We start from the raw sequence: 26798 nt of genomic DNA on the forward strand, positions 1-26798 counted from the left end.
GAACTAAGATCAAAGCTGAGCTGCCCCAGATACCAACACTCTTACTTGGTGGTAATTCAAAATACTCATCATTCTTTGTCAAATTTTCATTAAAGACGGGAAGAGCAACATTCCAGAGTCCTGAACAAATTCCGTTAACTTATACTTCTAGAAACGTTCATTCCTAAAATTTCTTCCTCAAGAAGCACCACACCCAGGGTGTTTACTCGGCTCACCTAGTAAAGGAAAGTCTACTCTACAGGGTTTCTCTGTTAAAGAATGACACATTCCCTAAGATCAGCACTAAAACTATTGCTCTTATCTCTAGCAGTGACGCAAGAAAAACACTAATATCTCCAACAGTTAGGAAAGGTTCCTTGTTGGGAAAATAAGATATCGTAACATTCCATTTACATGACTCAGGGTGAGATCAGCAGATGTCTAATTTTAAGAAGAATTCACCAAACTGACTTCAAATATTGCAGTTTATTGGTTCCAGGTTCTTAACGGTAAGGGGAGATTCCTGCAACATCCCCATTATTTTACAATAAGAATAAATATCATTTTTCTTTAGTGCCTGGGAAATGCTAAGAATATTGCCACAAAACACCCAAACGATAAATATTAGAATTTGGGAGGCTCCTACTCACCAGCCAAAACAAAAGATGACAAAATAGATGCCAAAAATGGTAGCAAATGCATGCCGGACATGGGGACTGGTTTTACCGGGACTTAAGTAGATGCGGAACCAGAAAGCAGCACACAAAGCAAGGAGCTGGCAGGCCACAAAATTCACCTGCGGGGGAAAAGGAGAGAGTCAGAACCTGTACTGTTGGCCTGCGTGTGAACTTTCCCTACTTTTTTTCTGATCTCCTCATCAAGGTGCATCTCCGACCTGGATTTGGATGTTTCCCTCAGTAAAGCATTCATTTAGAGGAGCTACGAGAGATTGAAAAGATAACCTTACCCTTGTCTGGTATAAGAAGTCAAGGAGCCCAAAAGTCTCTCCTCCAATCCTTGGAGACTAGCCAAGGTTGCTTTCTCATCGACCAACAGGAGACTTTTTATTGGAAACAGCCTTAGCTGATTGTGACATCACTTTGCTGGGTGTCTTTCCCTCCCTCCACCTCCCCTCCTGTATTATCCTAAGATAAAGAACGTGTTCTTTTTGAGATGCAGATGAGTCAAAGCCATGCGGCTTCCCTCACTGGTACCTAAGAAATCAGATGCTTCTCCAAAGCAATCATCAGCTGTTTTCTGATTCTCGTTTTTCTCCTTTTAAATTAACACCAAATAAGTAAGAGCATTGTTGAAACCCCAGGTGTGACACTAAAGATCCAGAAAAAAAAAGAAACAGCCCTGCATTCAACTTCCAATGCCAATACTATCCAGTTATGAAAAATAGGTACTGCATTTCCTTAGAAAAATCTCAGTGACCTCTCTTTCAAAAATATTTTACCTAAAAGAAACTATAAAATAATTCCCTGATACCCTTAGGAATGATCAGCTGATTTAACTCAAAACCAAAATACATTCAGTGGTCTAACCATTAATTTACACCAGAAAAGCAGTTTAAACTGAGTATTCAAGATGAAAACTTCAGTATCAGTTTGCTTTTTAGAAGGGACCAAGGATATAGATATCTGAATAGACCCTCCACTTCAGCCTCGGCAGTTTCTCGCGCTACAGAAAACTGTGGCTGTTGGGGAAATTCATCAGGGTTATGCTCTGCGGGAGGGCAGAGGGAGCCAATGTCAGCTCGACCTGAGCTCATTTGTTTCCCCAATTAAAAAAAAAAAAAAAAGAATACTTTAAACTCCTTATCATTCATAGAAAATAATACTTGCAGAGTATTAATTTTTGTTCTGCATTTTTATTTTATTTTTAAAAATTGTGCTGGGTTTCCCTTCTATTTGGAGATCATTCTCCGCCAGTCTTTCCAAAAACGAATTCCTGTTACTGCCTCACTACGACATTCCACCTTGAAAGACAAGAGAGGATGTGAAGTGGGATCCTAGTCTGCAGGATGTGGTCATAGCTCTTAACAGCCTAAATGAACAACCAACAACACACACGCATGCAGAGAGAGAGAGACAGAAATAGAAAAATAACCATCTCAGCAAGGTTCAGAACATAAAGGAATTGGCAATGAGAAAATCAGAGTCACAACCGTCTGTGAGTGATCAATCACATGTTCTTTCCACCTCTCTGCCCAGGGACCAGCCCACAGTCACAGCAGAACATAGCTACTCAGGAGAGCAACCAAGGGGAAATTGGCTCCATTCTTTTTGGCTGGCCAGTAATTACTGAGCGTCCCTGCACGTGAGGAATGATTTGGCGGCTAGAGCAGCAGTTCTCAAAAGTATAGCCCCTGAGCAGCAGCAGCAGCAGCAGCATCAACTGGAAACTTGTTAGAAATGCACGTTCTCCCCAGACCCACTACATATGACGTTCCCAGGGTGGGCTTAGCGATCTGGGTTTTATCAGGCCCCCAAGTGACTGTGATGCACATGCAAGTTTGGGAGAAAAAGATCTACCTTCAATAATAATCAAATTAAGTACCTGTGACCTCTCAGCCATGACCAGCAACAGATCCATTGGTTACCAGCTGAGCCAGACTCCTGGACTACAAGACCCAGGTCCACCACTTCCTGGCTGAAGAGTTACCAAGCTCACTTTGTTTTGGCTCCCAGTCCACATGGTGGAGGTAATAACAGTCATGCTACTTCACAAGATTGTTTTGAAGACTAAAGAAGTTAATATAGATCACTCAAAGCAATCCTGGCATGGACTATTAATTAATTAAAGCACCTGCTATTAATATTGTTCTCTACTAAATAAACACACAAATTATATACAGATTAAACTCAATATGCGGTCATTACTGCTGAGCTGCTAAGAATTGGCTTCTTCAGTCCCCTCCCTGCTGCCCGTGGACTGAGCCCCTTGCCCGCCCATCATTTAGGCAGCTGCCTGAGTTCCGTGTGCTTTACTTCCACAGAGAGAGGCGATGCAGCCTGGGACAAAAGAGCCAAATTCGGCGTTTTCCAGTTTCTGAGTAGACTTTTGTAAACCCAAAGCAGAGATAAATCTCAAAGTCAAAGCAGTCTCCAGAAACTTAGGTAAGATTCCTTTTTCCTTCTGAATTCTGAAAGGTTATCTTCAGAGATTCAGAGCAAAAGGAAAGAATTTAAAGCATGGAGTCTCTACCATAATCCCAGAGGGAAAGAAAAGCCCTTCATGATGTAAGAGCTATTTTTAGCACCAAGGTTGATAAAGAGTTTGGCCAGCGAACTGAAGGAGGGCTGCAGCGGGGCATGACTGGCACTTAGATGTGGGGGCAGAAGGGCAAGAGCCAAGGAGCTGAGACCACGGAAGTGGATGGGATCCCTCGGGAAGTCTGGAGGAAGGATGCAGGTATCACAGTAGAAGAGATGGTTGCCTCGCTTCTCAGAATGCAGCCTGGGGAGGTGGCCAGCTCTGCAGAGGACTCCTTTCAGGAGGCATCACACAGGCCCCTCTCCCGGGCTCTGAAAACAGCAGAGAGGCCAGCTGAGAGCCAGCAGGCCTGAGAGGGTCTGTAGTCGGACCGAGCAGCCACGGAAGGGGCTGTAGGGAACGGCAGATGATGTAGCAGCCAGAGGTCAACACCCAAGACCACAAGGATGGGTTCCTCCCAAGCAGAGGCCAGCAAGGTCTGCAGACCCTTCAGGGCCTAGCTCATTCCCAGGTGCAGAGGGAGACATACCTTTAATATAGCCAGCCTTAAATGAGAGGTGAGCTGCCTAAAACTGGCAATTTAGCCTGAAAGCTGAATTAAGTTTACTAAGGAGAAATTTTTTAAAGTTCCATTCTTTGGATATCTGTCATGGCTATAAATTTTAAACCCACTATGACTACCACTATTAGAAATGTGCACAAAATTTTACATACCAAAAAAACACATACGCACACACCTCAGTATTATTTCTAGGAGCAAGGAGGAAGCTAAAAGCTCAACGATTAGTAAAGACACTGGTCAACACATGAAACAAACTAAAGGATGCAACTTGTATGATAATCCTTTTCAAAAGAAATATGGTAGTGTTTGCTGTAAGCCATACTCTTGACCAATGCCTGGAAGTTTATTCATTGGACGATGAAAAGCTAAATGCTGAAAAAAATGTTGAGGAATTATTTATAAGACAAAATTAAGTAACCTACCTACACATAGGATAATAGAGGCCAAGTAATTAATGGTAAACCCATTCAGTACAGTAAAAAAGGGCATAATAAAGCACCTATAATAAAATGAAAGCCATTTGCTGTAACTAATAAAAAGCAGAATATACTACTATATGGACATGTACAATAATATTTAAAAAAAATAGTGGCATATGGAAAAAGGCCAAGATAACATGCAAAACTGAATATGGCTATTTTATCAGGTTGACAGGAATCTAGGCAAATTCTTGGTAAAATTTTTTTCAGTGTGTAATTTTAATTCCCATGTGGAGTTTCTCATACACACACACACACACCCCAACTACAATCAGGGCACTCTAAGAAGCTCACAACAATCATTTGGGGGGGGAGGCAACTAGGTTTGTTTGTTTGTTTGTTTATTTATTTATTTATAGGTACTGGGGGTTGAACTCAAGACCTCGTGCACGCTAAGTATGTGCTCTACCCCTGAGCTGTCCCCTCCCCACTCACAACAATCCTTATTTAATTCTACTTTATGCTCAGGGTTGCATTCATTAGCACCTACTATAAATTTTAGAGAGGAGTTAAGCATAAACAAAAGTCAACCTGTAAAAAAGTTTCACCTTAAAAACACCTTTATAAGTGGCAAGATGTCAGAAGTAACAATGTGGATGGTCAAAAAAGATGGAAATAGGTATCTCCACATTTACTAAACCTTCACATTTAGAAGGCAAGTGTGCCAAGTTTTTACTTTTCTACCGATGCCCTCTCTCCAGAGCGGGAAAGAAAGCTGCACTTTCATTCGTGATGCCCAACAACAACGCCCTCCACAATTAAAGGAGGGCGTGGGCCCTTCTGCACAAGGAGACGGTAGAGCACAGCCGTTTTCATCAGACTCTTCAGCACAAACAAGCCTGACAACTCAGATTCAGCAAGAGCTCGATTTCCACAGCTCTCGCGAGATTTCAGAGTCACGGCAAGATCACACGACACGTGGCCAAGGCTTTGACTTCATAATTCACCAAAGCCCAGTCAAACTGAGCTGCAATTTTCCAGTGTGAAGTTTTTCATCTCTGCTCTCACGTGCTGCCAGAAAGGCATTGCTTGGGGATTTCTGTTCCATGGCCTTCATATTCTTCCAACAGAAAACGAACTTCGCCAGGAGAGCAAAACACTGCCTCCCTCCTAACGAAGAGATGCAAGCAGGCTATTTTTAACAAACTGCAAATATTAACAGTCCAAAATTATTTCCCCTCCTACAGTGATTTCCCAGTAGTTCACCAGTGAGGTGCAGGCAACTGTCCAGCCCTGGAATGTTTTTCTCAGCAACACTGCCTTATATGCTCCAAGACAAAACCAATGTAATTAAACAATTCCTTATTTAAAGGCGAGCCGTTTCTCCTCCACAAACAGTGCTCTTTTGCATGGCCTCCTACAAATAAATGTGGCCGGGGGAGAGCACGAAACACGCAATTACTTTCTGTGCCACGGAACAAAAAGTGTCTGTCCCACAGCCTTCAGCCACTTTGCACTTTCAAAGACACCCTTGTTATACTTTAATTCCAAACGCCTCGGACTGTCAGCAAGAAATGCTCTTAAGACTGTAATAAGCCAATGTTTTCCAAGCTTGTAGATGAGAAAATATTATTTAAGATTGATAATCAGTGTGCGTAACTTACAACCAAGCTTCCAACTGACATTCTGTCTCATCGTAACAATAAATACTGTTTTTGGGGTGCTTATTATGTGGGGGGCCCAGTGATAAACCTTACATAATTGATGAGATTTCAGCTCCACCACAACTTCAGGAAATAGCTTCCTCCCACTTCCCATAGGAGGAAAAGAAAAAAACGAAACAATTAAGTACCAACCGCTGAATTCACAAAGCTAGTGAGTGACAGCCGGGGTTTAAACCTGGTCTGAGTCCTCACACAGTATAAAGTACCTCTTGCCCTCAACTCCAAACACTCTCCCCAGTAATACAATCACTCAGGGAGAATTTAGTAGCTGCCTGAATTAATCTGCCTAGGCTGCCGTAACACAGTGCCATAGAATGGGGGACTTAAACAACAGAAGGCTTGATTGTCTCTTAATTCTGGAGGCTCCAAATTCAAGATGTTGGCGGGTTGGTTTCTTCTGAGGCCTCTCTCCTTGGCTTGCAGATGGCCGTCTCCTCCCTGTGTCTTCTTGTCGTCTTCCAACTGTCCATGTCTGTGTCCAAATTTCCTTTTCTTATAAGAACAGCAGTCATTAGATTAGGACCCACCCTAATGATCTCATTCAACTTAATTACTTCTTTACAGACACTATCTCCAAATATAGTTGCGTTATGAGATACTGGGGTTTAGGACATTTGGATTTCGGGGGGAACCCAATTCAGCCTATAACATTTCCCAATAAAAATCCTCTACTCAAACACGTGGAATGAAACAGACTCCACGTTCGTTGCTCCTACAAGTGGGAAGTTAGCAAGACCCAAATCAAATAGTGAGGGATGCTTGAGTCTTTGCATAAGCGAGAGCCTCCTTCTCACCTGGAGGAACCTCTCAGCCCACAAACAGAGACTGAGAGGGCTTCCCAGCTGCTGCCAACTTCCTGCTCCTGCTTATGTCAAAAGCTCATTAGCCAATAATGGGTTTACACGTGCTGAGAAAGTTCATTACCCCTTAGCCTGCACTTCAAACACACAAGTTTTAAATAGTAACAGTCGGCATTTACTGAGCACGTATGTTTACTAAGCTCAATAAATGCTGGCTGTTATTCTAAAAGCTTCACATCTATTATCTCATTTAATCTTCCCAACAACCCTCAAGTGTTACTGAGGAAACTAAGACATAAAGTAAATGGCCCTGAAACACTCAGCTACAGGGCAGCACCGTGAGTTAGAGCGAGACGCTGAGTCACTACCCACTGGGGCCTCTCAAGACCTCACCCTTGTCCAGGGGAAGCCTTGGATCAGCTGCTCCAAGTCCTTTCCAACAGCTCTCCTTTGAGGTTTGCACAAACCTTCTCCATGAGTTTTTTCATTCACAAAACAAGCCTTCTTCCATCATTTCAGAGTAAGTCATCCAGTCCTTCTCTCATTATCTCAGAAAAGATTCCTATAGACTTGGTCAGAGTTTAAATTGTACAGGAAGACATGGGGCTGACCTTATTCTGTAAATTTCATGTCATGTATTAGTTATGATTTACAATTAAAAACCCTTTAAAAACCGACTTCAATGGAGACAAAGGGGAAAATATTTATGCCAATTCTTTAGCCATGGCAAAGAAAAACCTTGAAATGCGTGGGTGATATCTTTTAAGGAACTTTCTCCAGCTTTCCTCCCACCCCATAAATCATACCCTTATAATCCTTGGCCACGTAGGCAGGGAAGCCTTAATACGACTCAGGACCATTTGAGGCATCCTGAAAAACCTTGCCCGCAAGCATGCTGTCACCTACCTCCCCTGGAGATATCATTTGCCCGTTAGAATTAATTCCGATGTTAGCCAGTAAAAAATAATACTAACTAACAATAATAACAGCAGCTGGTACTTAGGGTGCTTTCTATACCCCAGGCACAGCTCTGAGTCCTTCTGCCTGAGTAACTCCTTCAATAGTCACAACTCTTTGAGGCATTCCTTTCATAAATGTGTACATTAAGTCACAGGTTAAGAAATTTTCCTCCAAATCACACACCCAGTAAGAAGTAACACCAGAATTTCAACTCCAGGAATCTGGTTCCAGCGTCCATCTGTTCAGCCACCCCGGAATGATTCACTGAGTTCAATCTTCTCCCGTAATTCCAACATCTCAGTTTTCCAGATGAGGGAAGTGGAGCCCAGAGATGGCCAATCACTCACAGCCTATGTCACACAGCCACTGAGCATCAGAGCTGGGACAAGAACTAAGGCGACCTGACCCTAGTCCAGCACACCTTCTCCAAATTCCCCAGCAGCCGTGGATGTGGGATGGAAATAAAACAGGGTGCAGGGGGTCAGACAGACCCAACTAGAAAGAAGTTCTGAGTGAGGAACCCTGGTCTGCCAAAGGGAGGAGGTGACACACACTGCTGAAGGAAACACCACTGAACAAGCACTGTAATGTTTGGGGACAACTTTATAATCTTTTATGTTTTTAATTGAGATACAATTGACATATAAACTTGTATTCGTTTTAGCTGTACAACATGATTTGATACTTGCATATATTATAAAATGATCAATACAGTAAATCTAGTTAACATCCATCGCCACACATAGTTACATTTTTTCCTTGTGATGAGAAGTTTTAAGATCTATCTCGTAGTTACTGTATAACACAGGGAACAATATTCAATATCTTATAATAACTTACAGTGGAAAATAATCTAATATATATAGTAGCAACTTTCAAATGTACATTATTATTAACTATAGTCACCATGCTGTCCATTTTACACCCCATGACATTTATTTTACAGCTGGAAGTTTGGAACTTTTGACCCCTTCACCCATTGCACCAACCTCCCAAACCCGAACTCTGGCAACCACCAGTCTGTTCACTGTCTCTATGAGTTCTGCTTTGTTTTGTTTTAGATTCTACAAAAGTGAGATCATACAGCATTTGACTTCCTCATTCTGACTTATTTCACTTAGCATAATGTCCTCAGGATCCATCCATGTTGTCACAAATGGCAAGGTTTCCTTCTTTTATGGCTGAATAATACTCCTTTATCACACACACACACACACACACACACACACACACACACACACACACACACACACACACACACACACACACACACACACACACACATTTTTTTTATCCACTCATCCAGCAATGGACACTTAAGGTTACTTCCATGTCTTGGCTATTGTAAATAGTGCTGCAATGAACACACAGGTGCTGATAGATTTTCAAGTTAGTATTTTTTGTTTCCTTTGGAAAAATACCCAGAAGTGAAATTGCTGGGTCATATGGGTTCTATTTTTAATCTTTTGAGGACCCTCCATACTATTTTCCATAAAGGCATCACCAATTTATATTCCCACCAGCAGTGCTTTTCTCCACAACTTAGCCAACATTTATTCTTTCTTATCCTTTTATTTTTATATGAGTTCTTTATATGTTTTGGGTATGAACTCCTTATATACGATTTGCAAATATTTTCTCTGATTCCATAGGTTGCCTTTTCATTTGTTAATGGTTTCCTTTCTTGTGCAGATGTGTTTTGGCTTGTTGGAGTCCCACTTGTTTATTTTTGCTTCTCTTGCCTCTGCTTTTAGTGTCAAATCCAAAAAATCATTGCCAAGACTGTATCAAGAAGTTTACTGCCAGTGTTCCAAGATTTTTATGGTTTCAGGTTCTACATTCAAATCTTTAATCCATCTTGAATTAATTTTTATGTTTGGTGTAAGAAAGTAGTCCAGTCATTCTCTTGCATGTGGCTGTCCAGCTTTCCCAACCCCAGTTACTGTTGTGCATTCTTGTTGAAAATTACTTAACCATCAGTGCTTGGGTTTACTTCTGGGCTCTCTATTCTGTTCAGTTAATCTACATGTCTGTTTTTGTGCCAATACTATACTGTTTTAATTACTGTAGTTTTGTAGTATAGTTTGAAATCCAGGCACAGGATATCCCCAGCCTCTTTCTTCTTTCTGAAGATTGTTTTGGCTATTCTGGGTCTTTTTTGGTTCCATACAAATTTTCAGATTATTTACAGTATGGGGCCATTACAAATAACACCCATAAATTAGGAGTTTGGAATTAACAGATACACACTACTATATATAAAACAGATAATAAGGACCTACTGTATAACACAGGGAAATATATTCAATCTTGTAATAACCTATGATGGAAAAGAATCTGAAAAAGAATATATATATCTATATGCATAACTGAATCACTTTGCTGTACACCTGAAACTAATATAACATTATAAATCAACTATACTTCAATAAAAAACAAAACAAAAACAAATATCACCATAAAAAAATCCTTGTACATATATCCTTATGTACTGGTGATTTTAAATTTATAAGATAAATTCCTAGCAGTTCAAATGGAATATTTATTTAAATTTTTAATAAATATGAGCAGATTACTTTCTCTAAAAATTGAAATAATTTTTTACTCCCACCTGCCCCACCAGTTACACATGAGGATGTGTGTTTTACCCCCTCACTCTTGCCAGCAGAGGATGCTATGAATCTTTAAAGAGATTTTTCCAGTCAGGTAAAGAACTGGTAACATAGTAATTTCAATCTGCAGTTTCCTGACCACTGGTTGAGCACCTTTTCATTTACTATTGGCCTCTGGCCAGTGCATTTATTAGCCACTAGACTAACATTTTCATTACTGTAAAAAGGAACTCATGCAGATGAATGAATGCACTTAGGTTTAGTCAACAGCACGGTGTCTCAGTATTTGTGGTTCGAGGACCCCAGCAGATACCAAAATCTGGGGATACTCAAGTCCCTTATATAAAATGGCCGAGTACAGTCGGCCGTCCATATCTTCAGGTTCAGCCCACTGCAGGTCCGCAGTGGGGGAGGGCAGACAGTGCTGAGACGTAGCAGAACACAGAGTTAGGGGCACAGGCTCTGGGGTCAGAGGCTGAGGACTGGATCCCAGCTCTGCAACCCTAGCTAGTTATTTAACCTGTGTCTCCAATTCTTCTGTAAAATGAGAATGATAATACAGCCACCCTCACAGAACTAAGTGAGTTAATACATGTAAACTGATTCGCCCTGTGCCCACCCAGCATGAAATGCTCAGTGCATGCTAGATTTTTCTTTTTTGAAGTACAGTCAGTTACAACGTGTCTATTTCTGATGTACAGCACAATGCCCCAGTCATGCATATACATACATATATTCGTTTTCATATTTTTTTCCATTAAAGGTTATTACAAGATATTGAACATAGTTCCCTGTACTATACAAAAGAAACTTTTTAATGCATTGCTAGATATTATCTCTTTCTTTGTTTTCTATCAAGCTGTTTACCCAACACAGTGGCAAGGAGAAAATCTCAAATGTACTAGAGTTGATCAATTTCTCTGCACATACTTTAGTAAAAAGCATAGAAATGATGAACACCCCCAACCACTGATGGCCTACCAAATGCATAATAAGCTCCTGTATAGTCAGACACCTGTCCTGAATGTAAAAAATGCAATTAGTCCATCTTCTTTCCCAAATGAGATTCAAATGAGCTCATGACTGCGCTTTAAAGAAGCCATATTCATTACTCTAACATTTTTTAAAAATCTCCTCATTATTTAAAAATTCTTAGACATTACATAATTGAAATAGTAGAATTAATCAAGAAATATAAGCCCAACCAGCATGGAGCAGGAATCAATTATTCTATAATACGATAGTGTCGCCTTTCTTATAAAAAGCAACTATACACACACATGCAGGCACTGTGTTTGGTTGTTTCATGTCACTAGGGAGACAACAGGTACAAATATCATCAGTATTTTCTCAGTGGGAAAAAATGGAGAGGTTAAGCAAGGTTACTTAACAAGAGAGAGGGAAACAGACTCCCAAGTCACCTGTTTCCCCAACAATATGTTGTCTCCTAAACAAAAAACCCAACCTGAACAATTTCTTTCCTGGCGGACTAAAGCAAAAACTTCACCACTCCACAGAAAGTGCCCTCCATAGACAGATCCACTTTCGCATCGCTCATAATACTACTTACTATTTAAGATGCTACTGTGAGAGATCTTTGGAGACAATGGAAAATGCAGAACCAGGGCTATATTTTCTTATGCAACACCCTAGGGTGTGACCAATTATCTCAGACTCCTATGAAATTCTCAAAAGTCTCAACAAAGAATTAATTTTAATTCAGTTTAAGTTGAAAATTAAACATATCACCATTTAGCCTTTGTAAAATAGAGCTCTTGTGGGGCCCGATGGGATACAACACAAATGTCACAATTCCAAGAGTGGTGAGGCCCAAGACCTGGAGCCATCGTGCACCCATGGGCCATCAAAGTGCGAATATCTGTGACTCTCCCTGCTCCCTAGGAACTAAGCTATTTTGGTTCCTATTATGTAATCACCTTCTCTAAAATATGTGTTTATAATAAAAGGGGAACTCCAATTTGGGCCAAGAGTCAAAGGAATTGTGCATCCATATTAAAAAACAAAAAACAAAAAACCTGAGCCTTCTCAACAACAAACAAGACAATGGTTTTCAAAGGCAAGAAACAAATGACCAACTACAGGTTAAAAAAATTTCAAGTAGTGAGCAAGCTTATCTTTGGTGCTTATTAATTTTCCCACCTATAGAGTCATAAGATGGGGCAGGGTGAAGGATTTGTATTTTAAAAATTTAATTACAAAGAACCCCTAAAATCATACCCTGTTTCTTAACCTGCCCTTCATGCCATAAATCACAACATATCCTTAACGCTCCGAAACAACTGCTCTGACCAAGTTACCAGCTCCTTGTCTGCTAAAGCCCAGGAATGCTACCCAGTCTACGACTGCCTCAAGTTCTCGGCAACATTTGATGCTGCGCGTTGTACTCTGCTTTCTTCTTGACTTCCTGACACCACGTTCTCTTGGCTGTCTTGCCCTTTCTGATCGCTCTTTAACTCTCTCCTTTGTGAGCTGCCCCTGCCGCTCGCCCTGCTAAAACGGTCCCCTCTGGGGACATCCCAGGGCAGCTGTTCTTCTCATGCTACGTCACATGCCAAAGAATCTCTCCTAATCTTGTGCCTCCAAATGCCAGCAGATGACTTACAGATCTTCTTCTCCAGCCCAGATGTCTCTCCTGAATCCCTCGCATACACCCCCTCACCTACTGGAATCCGCACTTGAATAAACCACAGACACATAAATTTCTCTGTGTCCTAACAGAGCTCATCATCCTCCCCCTCAGCCAGTCCTTCTGCTAAGCCTCTTTATCTTAGGGCGGGCCCTTCAACCACCCAATTGTTCAGGCCAGCAACCAGAGAACTCCTCTTCCTTAAACCCAATAAAGAGAATCAATCTCCTCACTCTATTAATCTACCTTCTACATCTCTCTTAAATATTTGCTTCCCTTGCTACATCTGCCTGAATTCAGGCCACCATCCATTTCACCTGGACGATGTCAACAGCCGCTTAACTAATCTCCCCACCTCTGACAGTGCTCAACCCTCCCTCCACTCCTCCTCCATCCTTCTAATCTCAGCTTAGAAGGCAACTCCTCCAGGAAGGCTTCCCTTCTGCTGTTCCCACAGCACCCTAAGCGTCTGCGGTCACATCTTCTCTTGCTGTGCTGTAATGATCTCATGACCTGAGAAGGCAGAGGTCATGTCTACCCTTTCAATCAATGTATCCATAGTGCCTGCTATAGGTTAGGGTCTCAATATTGGAGTGAATGAATGAATGAATGAATGGTAGGCTCAGGAGCAAGGGAGGTTGGTCAGCAACTCTTAGGAGGATGAGAAAAGGTAGATAAAGGAACGGCAGAGCAGAGAACAAGTAATAAAAGGCTCTGAAGACCATGCTTACTCTTCATTCTGTAAAGAATGCAGTTCCAGGCTCTACTAGGCATTCAGAAAATGTTTATTGAAAGTTTGATATGCAAGGATGGACTGTTCTGGAGCCACGGGTAATGTCATCAGAAGTGTTCTTTGAGTTACAGGTGTCACTTTTTAAAATTATCAATGTTATTTCCTGTACATCTATTTAGACGCAATTAATAAAACCAAACCTGATGATGTCTTTCATATCTCATCCTTACTGCCATCTTCAACAGAAAGCATTACAGTTAACCCCATCAATCCAACCCCAGCAGCACTGCTGACCGCAGGAAATCCTTTTACGTTCTTTAACAGAAGGAAAACAAAAGAGAAGATGATAAATACGCTGTGGTATAAACTGCTATGAAAAATTGATTCCTGCATTTTCTGATCCTATACCTCCAAAATCAAAGGAGGAACTACTGCTTTGCTTTCTCAATTCTTGCTCTTAAAACCAAACAGAATGTGACATCACCTTTCTCGCCTTTCCAAATTTGTACATAGCAAATGCCCTGTTCTCCTGTTCCAAGAGAAGTAAATCCCCAGGAAAGCTACAACTACAGTGAAAATTCCTGCAAATTCATAAAAGTAAAATATGTATGTACGTATACACATGTACATATATATACATATAACCTTGATCTATAGATCAACTGTATATTTAATACACATTTCAACATGATAGGATGCACAAAAACATGGGAAAATGGCAAAAAAAAAAGTGTAGAAATGTATGAATACAGCTTGGCTTGGATACACTCGATGAAGAAAAGGCAAGTCTCTTCCATGTCACACAAAATCGGAATTTTGTGGTCTGTGACTAATAGAAACTGGTATTTTCTAGCCCTCAGTTCCCATACAAGAAAAAAAAAACTTCTGCAAGTTAATCTAGGATTTAAATCTTAAAATTCCACAAAATCATCCTAGAGACTTAAACAGGTTTTTAAAAGATACCACAATTGAATGGAACCATTTCATCAGAAATGATTAATGACTCATTTTGGAAAATACCTGAAATAGAGTCAAAATACATTTGGCTGTTCATAAATAGGATATAAAAGAAATTTAAAATGTTGTTTGACTTAGGAGGAAACAGACCAGAAATCAGACACATTTTAAAATCTGAGGATTATGTGAGGAGCTAGGCAGTGCCAGTAAATATTTAGGAATACTGTGTTTAAAGAACAGAGAAAGGAGAAAGACAAAAATGTTGGGGAAGGAAATAAGGAGGGAAAAGACAAAAAGGATATAGTTCAACTGCTGCGTCTTACAAGACTGTTCTAAAACTCAGAGATCTTAGAATTGGCAGCATAGTGTAAGCAATTAAAAGTCTAGATGAAGTCTAATTATTTTTCCAATAGAATGTGATGGTCTCTCTGGATCCTGGGGCCCTATCACAGTGCCTGGCCCATAATAAGCATTTAATCTCCGTAGAATGAATGAATAAGAATGGGAAAAGGCATAGAGAAGAAAGCTAAAGAAAATCTAGGAGAGAAAGGAGGAACACTAAGACAGCCACAGCAGGTATCACTCAGTGGCGCCCACACCTGGTGGCTCCAAAGAATGACTCTCCAGCTCCTCTCCCTTCTTGGCTTTACAGAAGATCACAGCTACGTGAGTAATGGCGAAATTATACTCTGGCTTTGCTGGCTGGAAAACTGCTTGATTTCTTTCTCTAGAGTTGAAAAGCAAATGCCAGTCTAACCTGATGTTCTCCTACTCTACCCACCTCTTCTCGATGCCCAAGGGACCAGTCCTACACATCACAGCACACGCCAGGCTGGGGGAAAGCAGCTCCCTCTCCATCCTGGGGCCAAACTCCTCCGACTACCTGGTTGGCCCCAACAACCTGGGGCCAGCCACCTCCCAGGGCCACCGTGCACTCCAGTGAAAAACGGGATTAATAATAACTGTCAGGACTTCTGCAGAGATTTGCATGTTTGACAAAAAAACAAAGGGTTTGAAGGAATCTTAAAAATGATAGCACACTAACTAAACAAACCTGTGATGGCATGAATCACAATGCTTGTGGTGCTGTCAAATCCACCTTGGTCCGAGGAAGACACATATGTACATGGACAACGTGCCTGGGTGCCGGCGGACCACCTCTTCCCGGTGGTAAGGATGCACTTGCTCTTCTCTCATGAAAAAACTGAGCCTTGGGGGGAGCGTACAGCTCAGTGCCAGAGTGAGTGCTTAGCAAGCACGAGGTCCTAAGTTCAATCCCCAGTACTTCCATTTAAGTAAATAAATAAATAGACAGATAGATAGAGTTTAAACAACCTGAGCCTCATAATATGGTTCATGTTGTTGAGTATGCTCAAAAGAGAAAAACTAAGACATGTGAGGGAGAAATAGGAAAAAAATATCAGGAGTCCAGGTGCCCCGGCCACCACTCTGCGGAAAGGTGAGCAGCACTGCCACACGGGTCAGCTCCAGGCGGCCGCTCCCGGGTCCCACACATCACAACGTGCCCTGCTGTGTGTGGCACGGGGTGGGGGGGCAGGGGAGAGGTGACTCCAGGCTCAAGAAGGAAGGGCTCCTTCTTGTGAGTAGCTGGAGAAAATTAAGAGTACTTGAAAACAGTTCCACTCATGGGATCCACGCTAAAAAAAACAGACACCAAGTAACCAATTGTGGAGAGGAATTCTCAAAGCAAAAAGTTAGTTACTATTTTTAAGATTCCCCTGATTTCTACTTCCGTGACTGACATGATGGGTGCCTGTCAGGAGGGAGGCAGTGACATCCAAGGGAGACAAGTTAATTCACCCTGGATATATCACTTAATAGGACAGTCGAGAGAGAGTTCACCGCAAAGCCACTATCCGGCATTTCTGAATGCAGGATGAAGACTTCTGCAGGCAAGCAGGGCAAACAGAGGGACGTATCCAAACCATTCCCTCCCCTAAAAGCTGGTCCCCTTTAAGAACCCAGCCAAAAAGATGTTTTTTAATTAATAAAAATAAGATAGCCAGAAAGGCCCAGGGGAGAAATTATCTGATAGCAGGGACACTGCTTCCCCTTAAATGGAGAATTTTAAGCTTAAGTTCTTAAGACAAATTTGTATTTTCCTCTTCAAGAGAAATCCAAGAAAAGAAAATCCCTGTTGGAAAAGATACATCTATTTGCAATACACACCGAGGAACCCGATCGCGTCATCAGAGCTGTCAGCAAAGAGCTATCTGGAGCTTCATTGTGTCGGCATGTGTGTTTGGGGGTTTGTTTCAGGGTTAATATAGTGCAGCATTGTGGGTAAAAGCTAATTTTTTCTTAAAGCCGAAGCTTTGAGCTGTCCCAGACTAAGAGGCAGAAGAGATAATGGCATTTACCATCAGGTTTTGCTCCATTTCAAAGATAGTAAAGAAGTCTAGCTTCGTAATTATTAACTAAAAGGATGAATAGAACTGGACAGTTTACAAAATATTTCATACATATTAGAAACATGGGATTTTTTTTAACAGTCTAACCTACCATTCAGAATTACCTGCCAAAAAAAAAAAAAAAAAAAGAATTACCTGCCCATAGGTTTATAAAAACACTACTAAAGACACTAATTCTTGGTGTTTCAACAATTAAAAATAGGCTGGTGCTTCGTCCCCTTTCACTCGTGAGTTGGCCTTTGATTGCCAAGAAGTTACAGTCTCTCCTGCGTCATTACCTTAAGCAGCAAACAGCAACCAAAAGGGTTCAGACCTGCCTTCCCTTTACTCTGATGCCAGCCTACAGCACCCATCACGTACTGTCCAGTACCCTAAGTGTCTGCGCACATGTCAGCTCCATGACTAGACTGTCTCTTCCTGGAAGAAAGGATCCTTGCCTGGCTGATCTTTGCATTGCCCAGAAGGTAGACACTTCTTGGGCTCTTTTTAACAAACGTCTGATGCAGTTTAATGTCCTCCAACCTTCTTTAATTTCCCCTTTATTCCTTTTTCCCAACCATTTCCATCCCCGTTGGTCACAATAGTGGCCATTTCCGTATGTTCCCTGATTCTCCTGCCCACCTTTACCCACCCCGGCCCTGCCGGTTTCCACCCTTTGCTCAGTCCTGCCTTCTCCCCAGGGCCTCCCAGTCTGGATGCTCAGACAGGCCTCATGGGCAGCTCACTAACCGCATTCTTGTTCTAATAACCACCAGTGGCCCTGGAAGGCCTGCACCCCACATTCTGTCCCTCACAGAATCAGCTGCTCTGATATTTTGCCCACTAAACTCAAGAGTTCCTGCCCTTGGTGAATCTGCCAACAGAATTCCACTTTGAGCTGCCCCAAACATTATTTAAATTTCTCGTCTTTCTAATTTCTGGCCTTTAAATATGATACCAACTCTCCCCTCTACCACCCAACAAATACCAATTATTTTGTTAATTTTCATTTTTAAATTTAAAAACATATAGGGTATCCATGGACAAGTGACTTGAGGAAAAACTTTCATTTCATAAATGACATCTTACGTAAACTTGTAAAATGTTTTCAAATTGGAGGTACACAAAGGCTCAATTAGAACTTAAAACTTAAGAATTAACGAAAGTGAAATGGACCAGAAACCAGTTTGATGTCACCCAAACTGAGTTTAATGAGACATATAATTAAAGTAGAAAAAGTAGCAAATGATTACCTTGAACTGATCAGTCTTAGGCAGTGCTAACAGCAAGCTAAAAATAGAAACCAGATCATTTAACCTTGTCTACTTCGCAGCTGCCAAAGGACTTGCCCATGGAGTGTATTTTCCATCCTGGTGGCTGCAGCGGAGAGGGATGAATGGTGAATGATGCTCTGGCCACATAAGAGGCCACACTGGGCCCTGCTGTGGCGACCTGTCCCTAAGTACCACCCCAAGGCAAGGGTGGTCAGAGCCACTCAGTGGGGTAGGACCATCTCAGGTGGAGGAGGAAGCATGTCCCAGCCCTCCCCAGATGCCTGCAGTGTAACCTCTCCTTTCTCCTTCTTTTTAAAATTTCTTTTCCTTCACCCTCTTGTTATCAGTTCCCTTCTGTCCTCCTTCGTCCTGCCCCCATGTTATTCTATTTTCAACTGCTGCCTTTTCCTCTTCTTCCTGTTTCCTTCTCTCCTGAACTCTTAAGTGAGTGAAAAGCAGCCACTTACATTTATTCAGTTCAATAACTAGTCCCAGAGAGCCCGTCCGAGGCCAGGCACTGTGCTCCATGGCGCTAGATGTACAAAAACGGCAGGTGCTGTGGTGCCCGCCTTCCGGGGAGAGGGGTAAAGCAGGTACAACAGACCACTAACGCATCATCGGTCCTCGCACACAGGAGACACGGAGCCCGCGGGCATGCGGAGGAGAGAGCTCACATCTGCGTGGGGAACCAGATGAAAAAGGGGGACCATCCGAAGGGGGACTGTGCTTCCAACAGAGCATGATTAAAGGACGCAGGTACATATACTTATGATCTAGTGCCTTGGATCGCTGGGAGACTAGTTTACACCTACAGTAAGTTTAAGGAAGAGATGACAGTATGCACATTTTCTCATACGTGACCTGGTGGAAGAGCGTGGCCTGGGCTTTGCAGTCTGGGGGACTTGGGTTTGAGTCCCTGCTCTCCTACATAGATCTGGGTGACCCCAGACAAATGACTCAAATTCCTCCATTATAAAATGGGAGTATCGGCCTGCCTCCAAAGTTGTTAGGGGAATCTGAGTCACGCAAGATTACTCAGACCTTTCCTCCTGGGCCCATACATAATCAAAGGCTTCTCATCTCTAGAACGTTGGGAAGAAACTGTGCTCCATTTTCTCCTCCTCCTCACTCGGTCTGCTGAGGGAGGGTATGCCTGACACTAGGGAGACCCTTCCTTCCTTTAGAAGAGGGGAGCGATGCACTGAGGATCCGCTCTCCGGCCCTCTCTCCTGAGATGCTTGCCCAAAGGCTGCCCAGTCTCCCTGCCCCCTCCCACAATGGGTAAGCCCCCAAGGCAGCTCTGTGCAGCTGCTCCACCCGTCCCTGGGGTAAATCAGCTCCACTCAGGTTGCAGGAGCTCTTACTTAACCCCAGGACCACACTGACATCTCCATTTCAGCTTTCTCACTATCAAAGGTGTTATCCAGACCCCTAGCTGACCCCTGTGCACGTCTCAATTGGCTCACAACCCACAGGTGAGGGTACAAATGGAACCCCCCCAAACCCCGATCGTTTCTGTAACTCTGGAAAACGATGGTGAATTTTTCGGCAATGAAGAAAAAAATCAGAAAACGCAATGGAAAAGGTCAGTATTACATTTCTAAAAAGAACAAGTTGACATACAGTGCTCTCCAGACACTGGAAAAATCCCCTGGCCTTATCTCTCACTCCTGTCCAGAGAGGCGAGGCCGTGACGCCAGCCAAAGAGAACTCCCGGTCTTCTGTTGCCTTTGTTTCTCTCTCACTCAAGGCACCTGGCAGGCCGCCCTGTCCTCAAGGCTGGAATGCAACTAAAATAAACGTAATCTAATCCATGGTACTATGATCTAGATAATGTGCTGACAGAAAGGGGAGGTCTGCAAGGATTTTATTACACAGCAAAGAAAAAAAGAAAAAAAAGAGTTGACCACATGAGCACCCTATAGGTGAAGAGGTGCTTCAACCATCTGACCCAGGCATGGCCATATGATGCAGCTGGCTCCACGTGGCCGGCATAGCTCAGTCACCATGCCCCCCCAGATGCCCACCCAGCTGGCTCCACTTACTGCGGATTATACTTTGAATTTGCAGAGAAAGTCTCCTATATGGGATAGAAATAGAATGACAACCCCCCATCAGTATTTCCATCCTGGTTACCACTTGTATGAGTCCCAGTGAACAGATAAAATGGCATTCTGTTCAGCTGGTGTCCATCCCTGAGCCCCATCAAGTGTAAGTCCACCAACAAAAAGCAAGACTCTAGACTAATGAACAAAGCTAAGAACAGGATCTGAACAATTGTGACTCCATCAAGTGACTGCTGCCAGCAAGGTGCTGCCCCCAAGGTTTGCCATGCAGCTCCAAAATCTCTGACATCACTTCTCCTTAAGTTGAACGGGATCTTAGGAATCCATGGACAATAACTCACAGCAAGATGGGCAGGAAGAGGCAGGGATGTAGCATCCGGGCTACCCAGGAGGGAGCCGTGTTGGGAACCATCCAGATGCTGCGCTAACAGGGAAGTCCAGCCGGGCTGGCAAAGCCACCTCTGTTGATCAGAGCATCCCTGGTCACTGTGCAGATGGGGTGGGGAGGGGCAGGGGGAAGACAGGGCACTGTCTACAGTGAGGCCATTCACAACTGGTGGGCAGAGAATAGTTGGTGACAACCCAGGTAGACTAGACCATACTGGAAGCCCACACTAGCAGACATGGTACAAAAGATGGGCAGTTACTCTGGAGAGCAGACTCTAGACATTAGGCCAAGGCTGAGGGCGAAGCCTCAATCCCTGGATGGGTAACTAACCCCCGTGTGTCTATAAGCCTCTCCAAAGTGAGTGGTCTATACTCACGCAAACAATCTTCTACCGTATGAACTGCTTACAACAATCTAGCCACGCCTCTTCCAGGCTTAAAGCCCTTCCAGTACACCCCAACTCCTGCCATCATCTGACTCCCAACTCCCCACCTCCTCTCTCCTCTTGGAAACCATCTCCTCCCACCTACCCTCCCACCCCCATCTCTGCACACACATGCAAGGCTAGGTGTCTGCCTACAGGTGTACTACTGTATGTCTCTAATGTTTTAATTGTCACATATCATTGCATTTTTTTTTTTTGCATGCCTGCATTCTAGCTAAGTTTGAGTTCTCTGTAAGCAAGGAACAAGTTTTACTCATCTTTGTAAGCCTAGCACCTAGGACAGTGTCTAACACATGATAATCAAAATTACTTTTATTCTCTAAAGCCTTAGCACTTCTCGTATGTTTTCATTCCATTCTCTTCCAAAGCTATGATGCAAGTATTATCATCTCCATTCAACAAAAAGACTGAGACCCAAGGGGGGTTAGCTGCGTGCCCTCACAGGGAGTTAATACCAGCTCTGACTCCCTGTCTTCAAGTATGGTTTCACATCAATAAATGACTGGGAGGAAGGAAGTGGGGGTGAGAGGGTGAGAGGGCTGGAGTCTGCTGAAAGCTCCAGCTATGTCTTCATCTGCAGGCATTCCATCTCCTCCCTCCCTTGGGGCTCCATCACCCCAGGGAACAAGAATCTATGGCTTTTCAACATGATTATGGGTATTTGAACATGAAGCCACCTTTTCTAGATTCCACATGTAAGTGGAATCATACGGTGCTTGTCTGTCTCTGTCTGACTCCTCTCACTGAGCATAAGGCCCTCAAGGTTCATCCATGTTGTCACAAATAGCAAGATGTCCCTTTTGGAGGTGGGGGAGGGAGCTGGATCATATTCTGTTGCACATATATACACCACACTTTCTTTATCCATTCATCCATGATTGGACACTTAGGTTGTTTCCATGTTTCGACGGTTGTGAATAATGCTTCCATGAACACGGAGGTGCAAATGTCTCATCGAGATCGTGATCTCATTTCCTCTGTAAATATACCCAGAAGTGGGACTACTGGATCATAGAGTAATTCTATTTTTAGTCTTGTGGGGAACCTCCAGACTGTTTTCCATGGTGGCTGTGCCAACAAGTGTTCCATCTTCACTGATGCTTCTAGCATAACTATTCCTACTGTCCTCGTTCTCCAGGTCCAAGCACTTAAAAATGCATGTTCCCTGAGTGTCATCACCCTTCCTGCAGCCCGGTGCGAGGGGATGAGAAACAGAAAGAGAGGCAGTATGTGACCTAGTGTGGAGGGACAAGACCTTGCTCTTTGAAGCAAGCTTACCGGGCAAGTTCCTTCCTGGCTGGCCCCGGGTCTGAACCTGGAGGGCCAGCGAGGCCAGCCTGAAGTGTCATCACTTTGGAGCTGAGCCCCGGGGGAGCCTTTGACGGAGTAGCACAAAGAGGAATCTTCTATCAAAGGTACACCTGGACAATGTAAAGGAGTTTAAACTCTATCTGGTTCTGGAACTTAAGAGAACCACATGAGAAAGTAAGCATCTACTTCTGAAAGGAAACAAACTAACCAGAAATTCAGAAGAAAAGCCACAGAGCCTTGAGTTACTCCAAATGGTTGACATCTAGTTAACGAAACACATACCACACTCTGACACATGGAAGGCAAAGCCGAAGCCATTCAGCTTAAGCAAAACCTGCAGCCTGTAAATATGGTTATAAAACTATTTACCAAGTTGGTTGGAGACATTTCTTTCAAACTTAAACATCTTCGGGATAAAAATAACTTCCTATGTTTATTCCACTAAAACATCTTTGACCACCACAACTTGCCCATTCAGATATTAACATAAAGTCCTCCTAAGGACCTGAGGGAGGATTCCTAAGCTTCTTGGAGTGTTTAAACACCGACCAATGGCAACTCCGTGTGCAATAACCATTTAATTCAAAGGTCTAATCTCACCGCGGCCACATTTTATTAAACCCGAAGATACGAGCGAAATAGTCAATAGTAAAGGAAAAGAGCACAACTTTGGTGTCCGACAACCAGTTCCACCAGTAGCCGGCTTGAGCAAGTGATCTAATCTCAGTAAGCCTAGATCATCTTGTCTGTAAAATGAGGAAGGGAAGAAGATTCCTGTTAGGAATAAAATTCTTGCTAGGATAATTCTGAAAATTCCATAACCATGCACATGGAACACATCCAGCACAAGCCTCTAAGCGGCCCTGCCACAATTCAAGGGGAGCGTTCTCCAGGGCAAACGGCTACTACGGTGCCCTGGAGCTCACTGTCCTCTCCTCATTTCCCCTGCAAAGATAGTGCCAAATTCTGATCTTTACAAACTCAGAACAATTTACCAAACCAGGAGAGGTTCGGCAACCTCTACCTACGGCAAAGAAGAGGAGGAAACAGAGTCATGTCACTTAAGAGTTAGACTCCTGGCTGAATTAATATGAAAGAATAAGCAGAAAAAGAAAAATTTCCGTAGGTCAGGTCGAGATAAGAAGAAACGTTAACGGCGCACTGGTTTTCTACCTAAGTTTAAACATGAAATGGGAACACTATACCGGCAGACCTGGTTTTATCGTGCTTCACTTTGCTGTGCTTCACAGATAATGTGTTTTTTTTTAACAAATTGAAGGTTTGGGGCAACCTTGTGTAGTCAGATGATGGTTAGCATTTTTGAGCAATAAAGCATTCTTTAATCAAGGTGTGTACGTTGTTTTTTAAAACATAATGCTACTGCACACTTAACAGACTACAGTGCAGTGTCAATAGAAATTTCATATGGCGCTGGGAAACCAAAAAATTGCTGTATTGCGATATTTGCTTTATTGTGATATTTAGTTTATTGCAGTATTCGCTTTATCATACTGGTCTGGAACCAAACCCCCAGCATCTGCGAGGTCTGCCTGTGTGAGTCAGAAGCGGCAACCCTGCAAACTGAAAGGGCACCTAGAGAAGAGGGTGTTCGAAGCTGCCTCGGAGTCTCTGTGGGAACGAGACATGGCAGGCCGCGGACAGTAAGCAGCGCAACACACATTCACGCCTACAAACCTGGCTTGGCTTAGAAACAGCAAGGTGCCTGACCACCGTGGGGGACCCGACATCCCTAAGTGAGCAAAAATTTAGAGCAAGCCCCTAAAGGAGTAAATGCTCGGACAAACCTTTCCCCAATACTCAGAGTATTTATGCTCCAAAAAGTCACGTCTTCTCTTGACTCCCAGCTTCCCAGGCAGCTCCTGAAGGGTAGATTGATTCTTTTTTTTTTCCTTCCAGTTTTATTGAGATGTAACTGACATACAGCACTGCATCAGTTCAAGATGTACTGCGTAATGACACGACTTGCATACGTCATGAAACAATGATCACAGTAACTTTAGTGACTGTCCATCATCTCATGTAAATACAAATTAAAGGACCAGAAAACAATGCTTTCCTTGTGATGAGAACTCTTAGGATTTACTCACTTAAAAACTTTCATATAAACCATATAGCAGTGTTAACTGTATTTATCCTGTTGTATGTTATATTCTTAGTATTTATTTATCTTGCTACTGGAAGTTTGTACCTTTACTACCTTTATCCAGTTCCCTCTCCCTCCACCCTTGCCTCTGGTAACAACAAATCTGATCTTTCTTCCTATGAGATTGTTTGCTCTTGAACTATAATTGACTTATAACACTATATTAGCTCCATTTACACCATAATAATTTGATGTTTCTATACATTTCAGAATGATCACCACACTGAATATAGTGACCATATGTCACCATACAACAATATTACGTAGTTATTGACTATATTCCCCACAGTGTACATCTTATACATGTAACTCCTTTGTTTTAGAACAGGACATTTATGTTCACAGGGACATGAACATCTGCTCATTTTTCAATCAGTTGTTTGGTTTTATTGATGATGTTTTCTGAGTTTGGAGGCCTAAGTTCACATGCTCTATATGGCCACCCCCTCAAAAAAAAATCCAAAATAAGAAACACAATTTTGGTACCCCTAAATTGGGAGTGCTCCCAGGTACCCTGGCAGATGGAAATCCTACTTCTCTCAAAAAGATGGTGCTTTGATCAGGTCTTAATATTCTCCCAGATAAAGTACAGCAGAGAATGAGCATCCAATCAAAAATCACCAAAGACCCTTGAAAATTAAAGAAAGCAATCACAGAGACATATATTATATGATTGCATTTATACAAAATGTCCAGAATAGGCCAATTTATAGACAGAAAGCAAATTAGTGGCTGCCAGGGGCTGGGGGGTGAGGGGGTGTGGAGAGGTAGAACTTGGGAGGAGGTGGGACCTGCTAATGACACAGGGCTTTCAGGTGGGACAAAAAATGTTCTAAAATTAGACTGCGACAATGGTTACATAATCTTGTGAACATACTGAAAAACACTGAATTGGAAATGGGTGAATTCTAAGGTACAGAATCCCAGATCAGACAGAGGACATGAATGGGAAAGTTGGTGAAATTCAAAAAAGTCTGGAATTTATTTAATACTTATATATCAGTGTTGATGTTTTAGTTTTGACAAGTGTTTTAGTCTTGAGGAACACTGGGGGAGACATGTATAAAAACTCTCTGTACTATCATTAAAACTTTTCTGTAAATTTAAAAGTATTCCCAAATAAGTTTTGTTTTTTAATCTCCATAGAATATGATCCATTATTATGAAGCAAAAGGCAAACCTTAAATGACACGGAAGTCACTTCCTGAAATACTGGTGAGAACTTTAACATATTCATTTGAGCTAAAAAGGAGTAATTACACAACGACAAGACAGAGGAGTTCTCTGAAGCCATCAAGTTCAAGGCCTTCTTCAGGAAATAAGACACATTAGTGGCACGCCCTCCTATGGTCACCTAGCCAGCATTTTATGGTCCCCATTGATGGCCACGCCACTGTCTGTGGCTTTCACCATCTTTGGTCAACTCTTTTACTCAAGTTCATCTCCTTTTGTTTAGCAACCTTCAGTCCAGTTCTTAGAACTGTATTTCCTGCTCTTTTCTAACTTCTCCGTATCATCTAGAAACTTTACAACAGAGAACCACGTCTCAACACATGCAACTCTAGTATTTATTTGAGAGTTGCCAAGTACTTACGAGATGGTTTTCCAGTTCTTTCAAAAACATGTAAGTGGCCAATTTCTAAATCATTGAACAGCCTTCCTTCAAACTGTCTCTGCAGTTTGGACTCACTAAGAAGAAGCACAGTCATAATTCATTACTGGTTCCTAAGATAAAATTGGGCCTCACCTTGTATCTTGATGAAACGATTATTTTTAGTTTATAAGCCTCTTTTTGTCCTTCTTTTAAACTAAGATAACAAAACTGGCCATCAGATAAAGATAGACATATACATAAAGACACTGAATACCTCACTAGAAAGATAAACACACGTCAACTTAAGTTTTGCAACTTCGTCAAGCTAACTATAAAACTGAGGTAAATGTTAACTCGATAAGGTTGAGACTACAAAATTGTCTTCCACTATACCCTTTTGATAAACTCCAATCCAGGCCCTACACATTCAAAATGTTAAAAAAAATCTTTTTGTCCTTCCCTCCGCAAAGTGCAGGAAATGGCTCTGTGAATGTAATTTCATAGACATGTTGATTTGCTTCCATTTTGTTAAA

At 42.4% G+C, this 26798-nt stretch overlaps 1 protein-coding gene across 1 annotated transcript in view; it reads right to left on the reverse strand.

Annotated features, from left to right (window-relative positions):
* The window catches only part of MBOAT1 (membrane bound O-acyltransferase domain containing 1), a 75554-nt gene that overhangs the window by 37190 nt on the left and 11566 nt on the right, over window positions 1-26798 (reverse strand). The window contains exon 2 of the mRNA XM_010980112.3: window positions 630-775. Within this exon, the coding sequence (XP_010978414.1) occupies window positions 630-775 (146 nt within the window). The remainder of the gene's footprint in view (window positions 1-629; window positions 776-26798) is intronic.

Source organism: Camelus dromedarius, chromosome 19 (genome assembly GCF_036321535.1).
Source record: "Camelus dromedarius isolate mCamDro1 chromosome 19, mCamDro1.pat, whole genome shotgun sequence".
NCBI classification, from domain to species: domain Eukaryota; kingdom Metazoa; phylum Chordata; class Mammalia; order Artiodactyla; family Camelidae; genus Camelus; species Camelus dromedarius.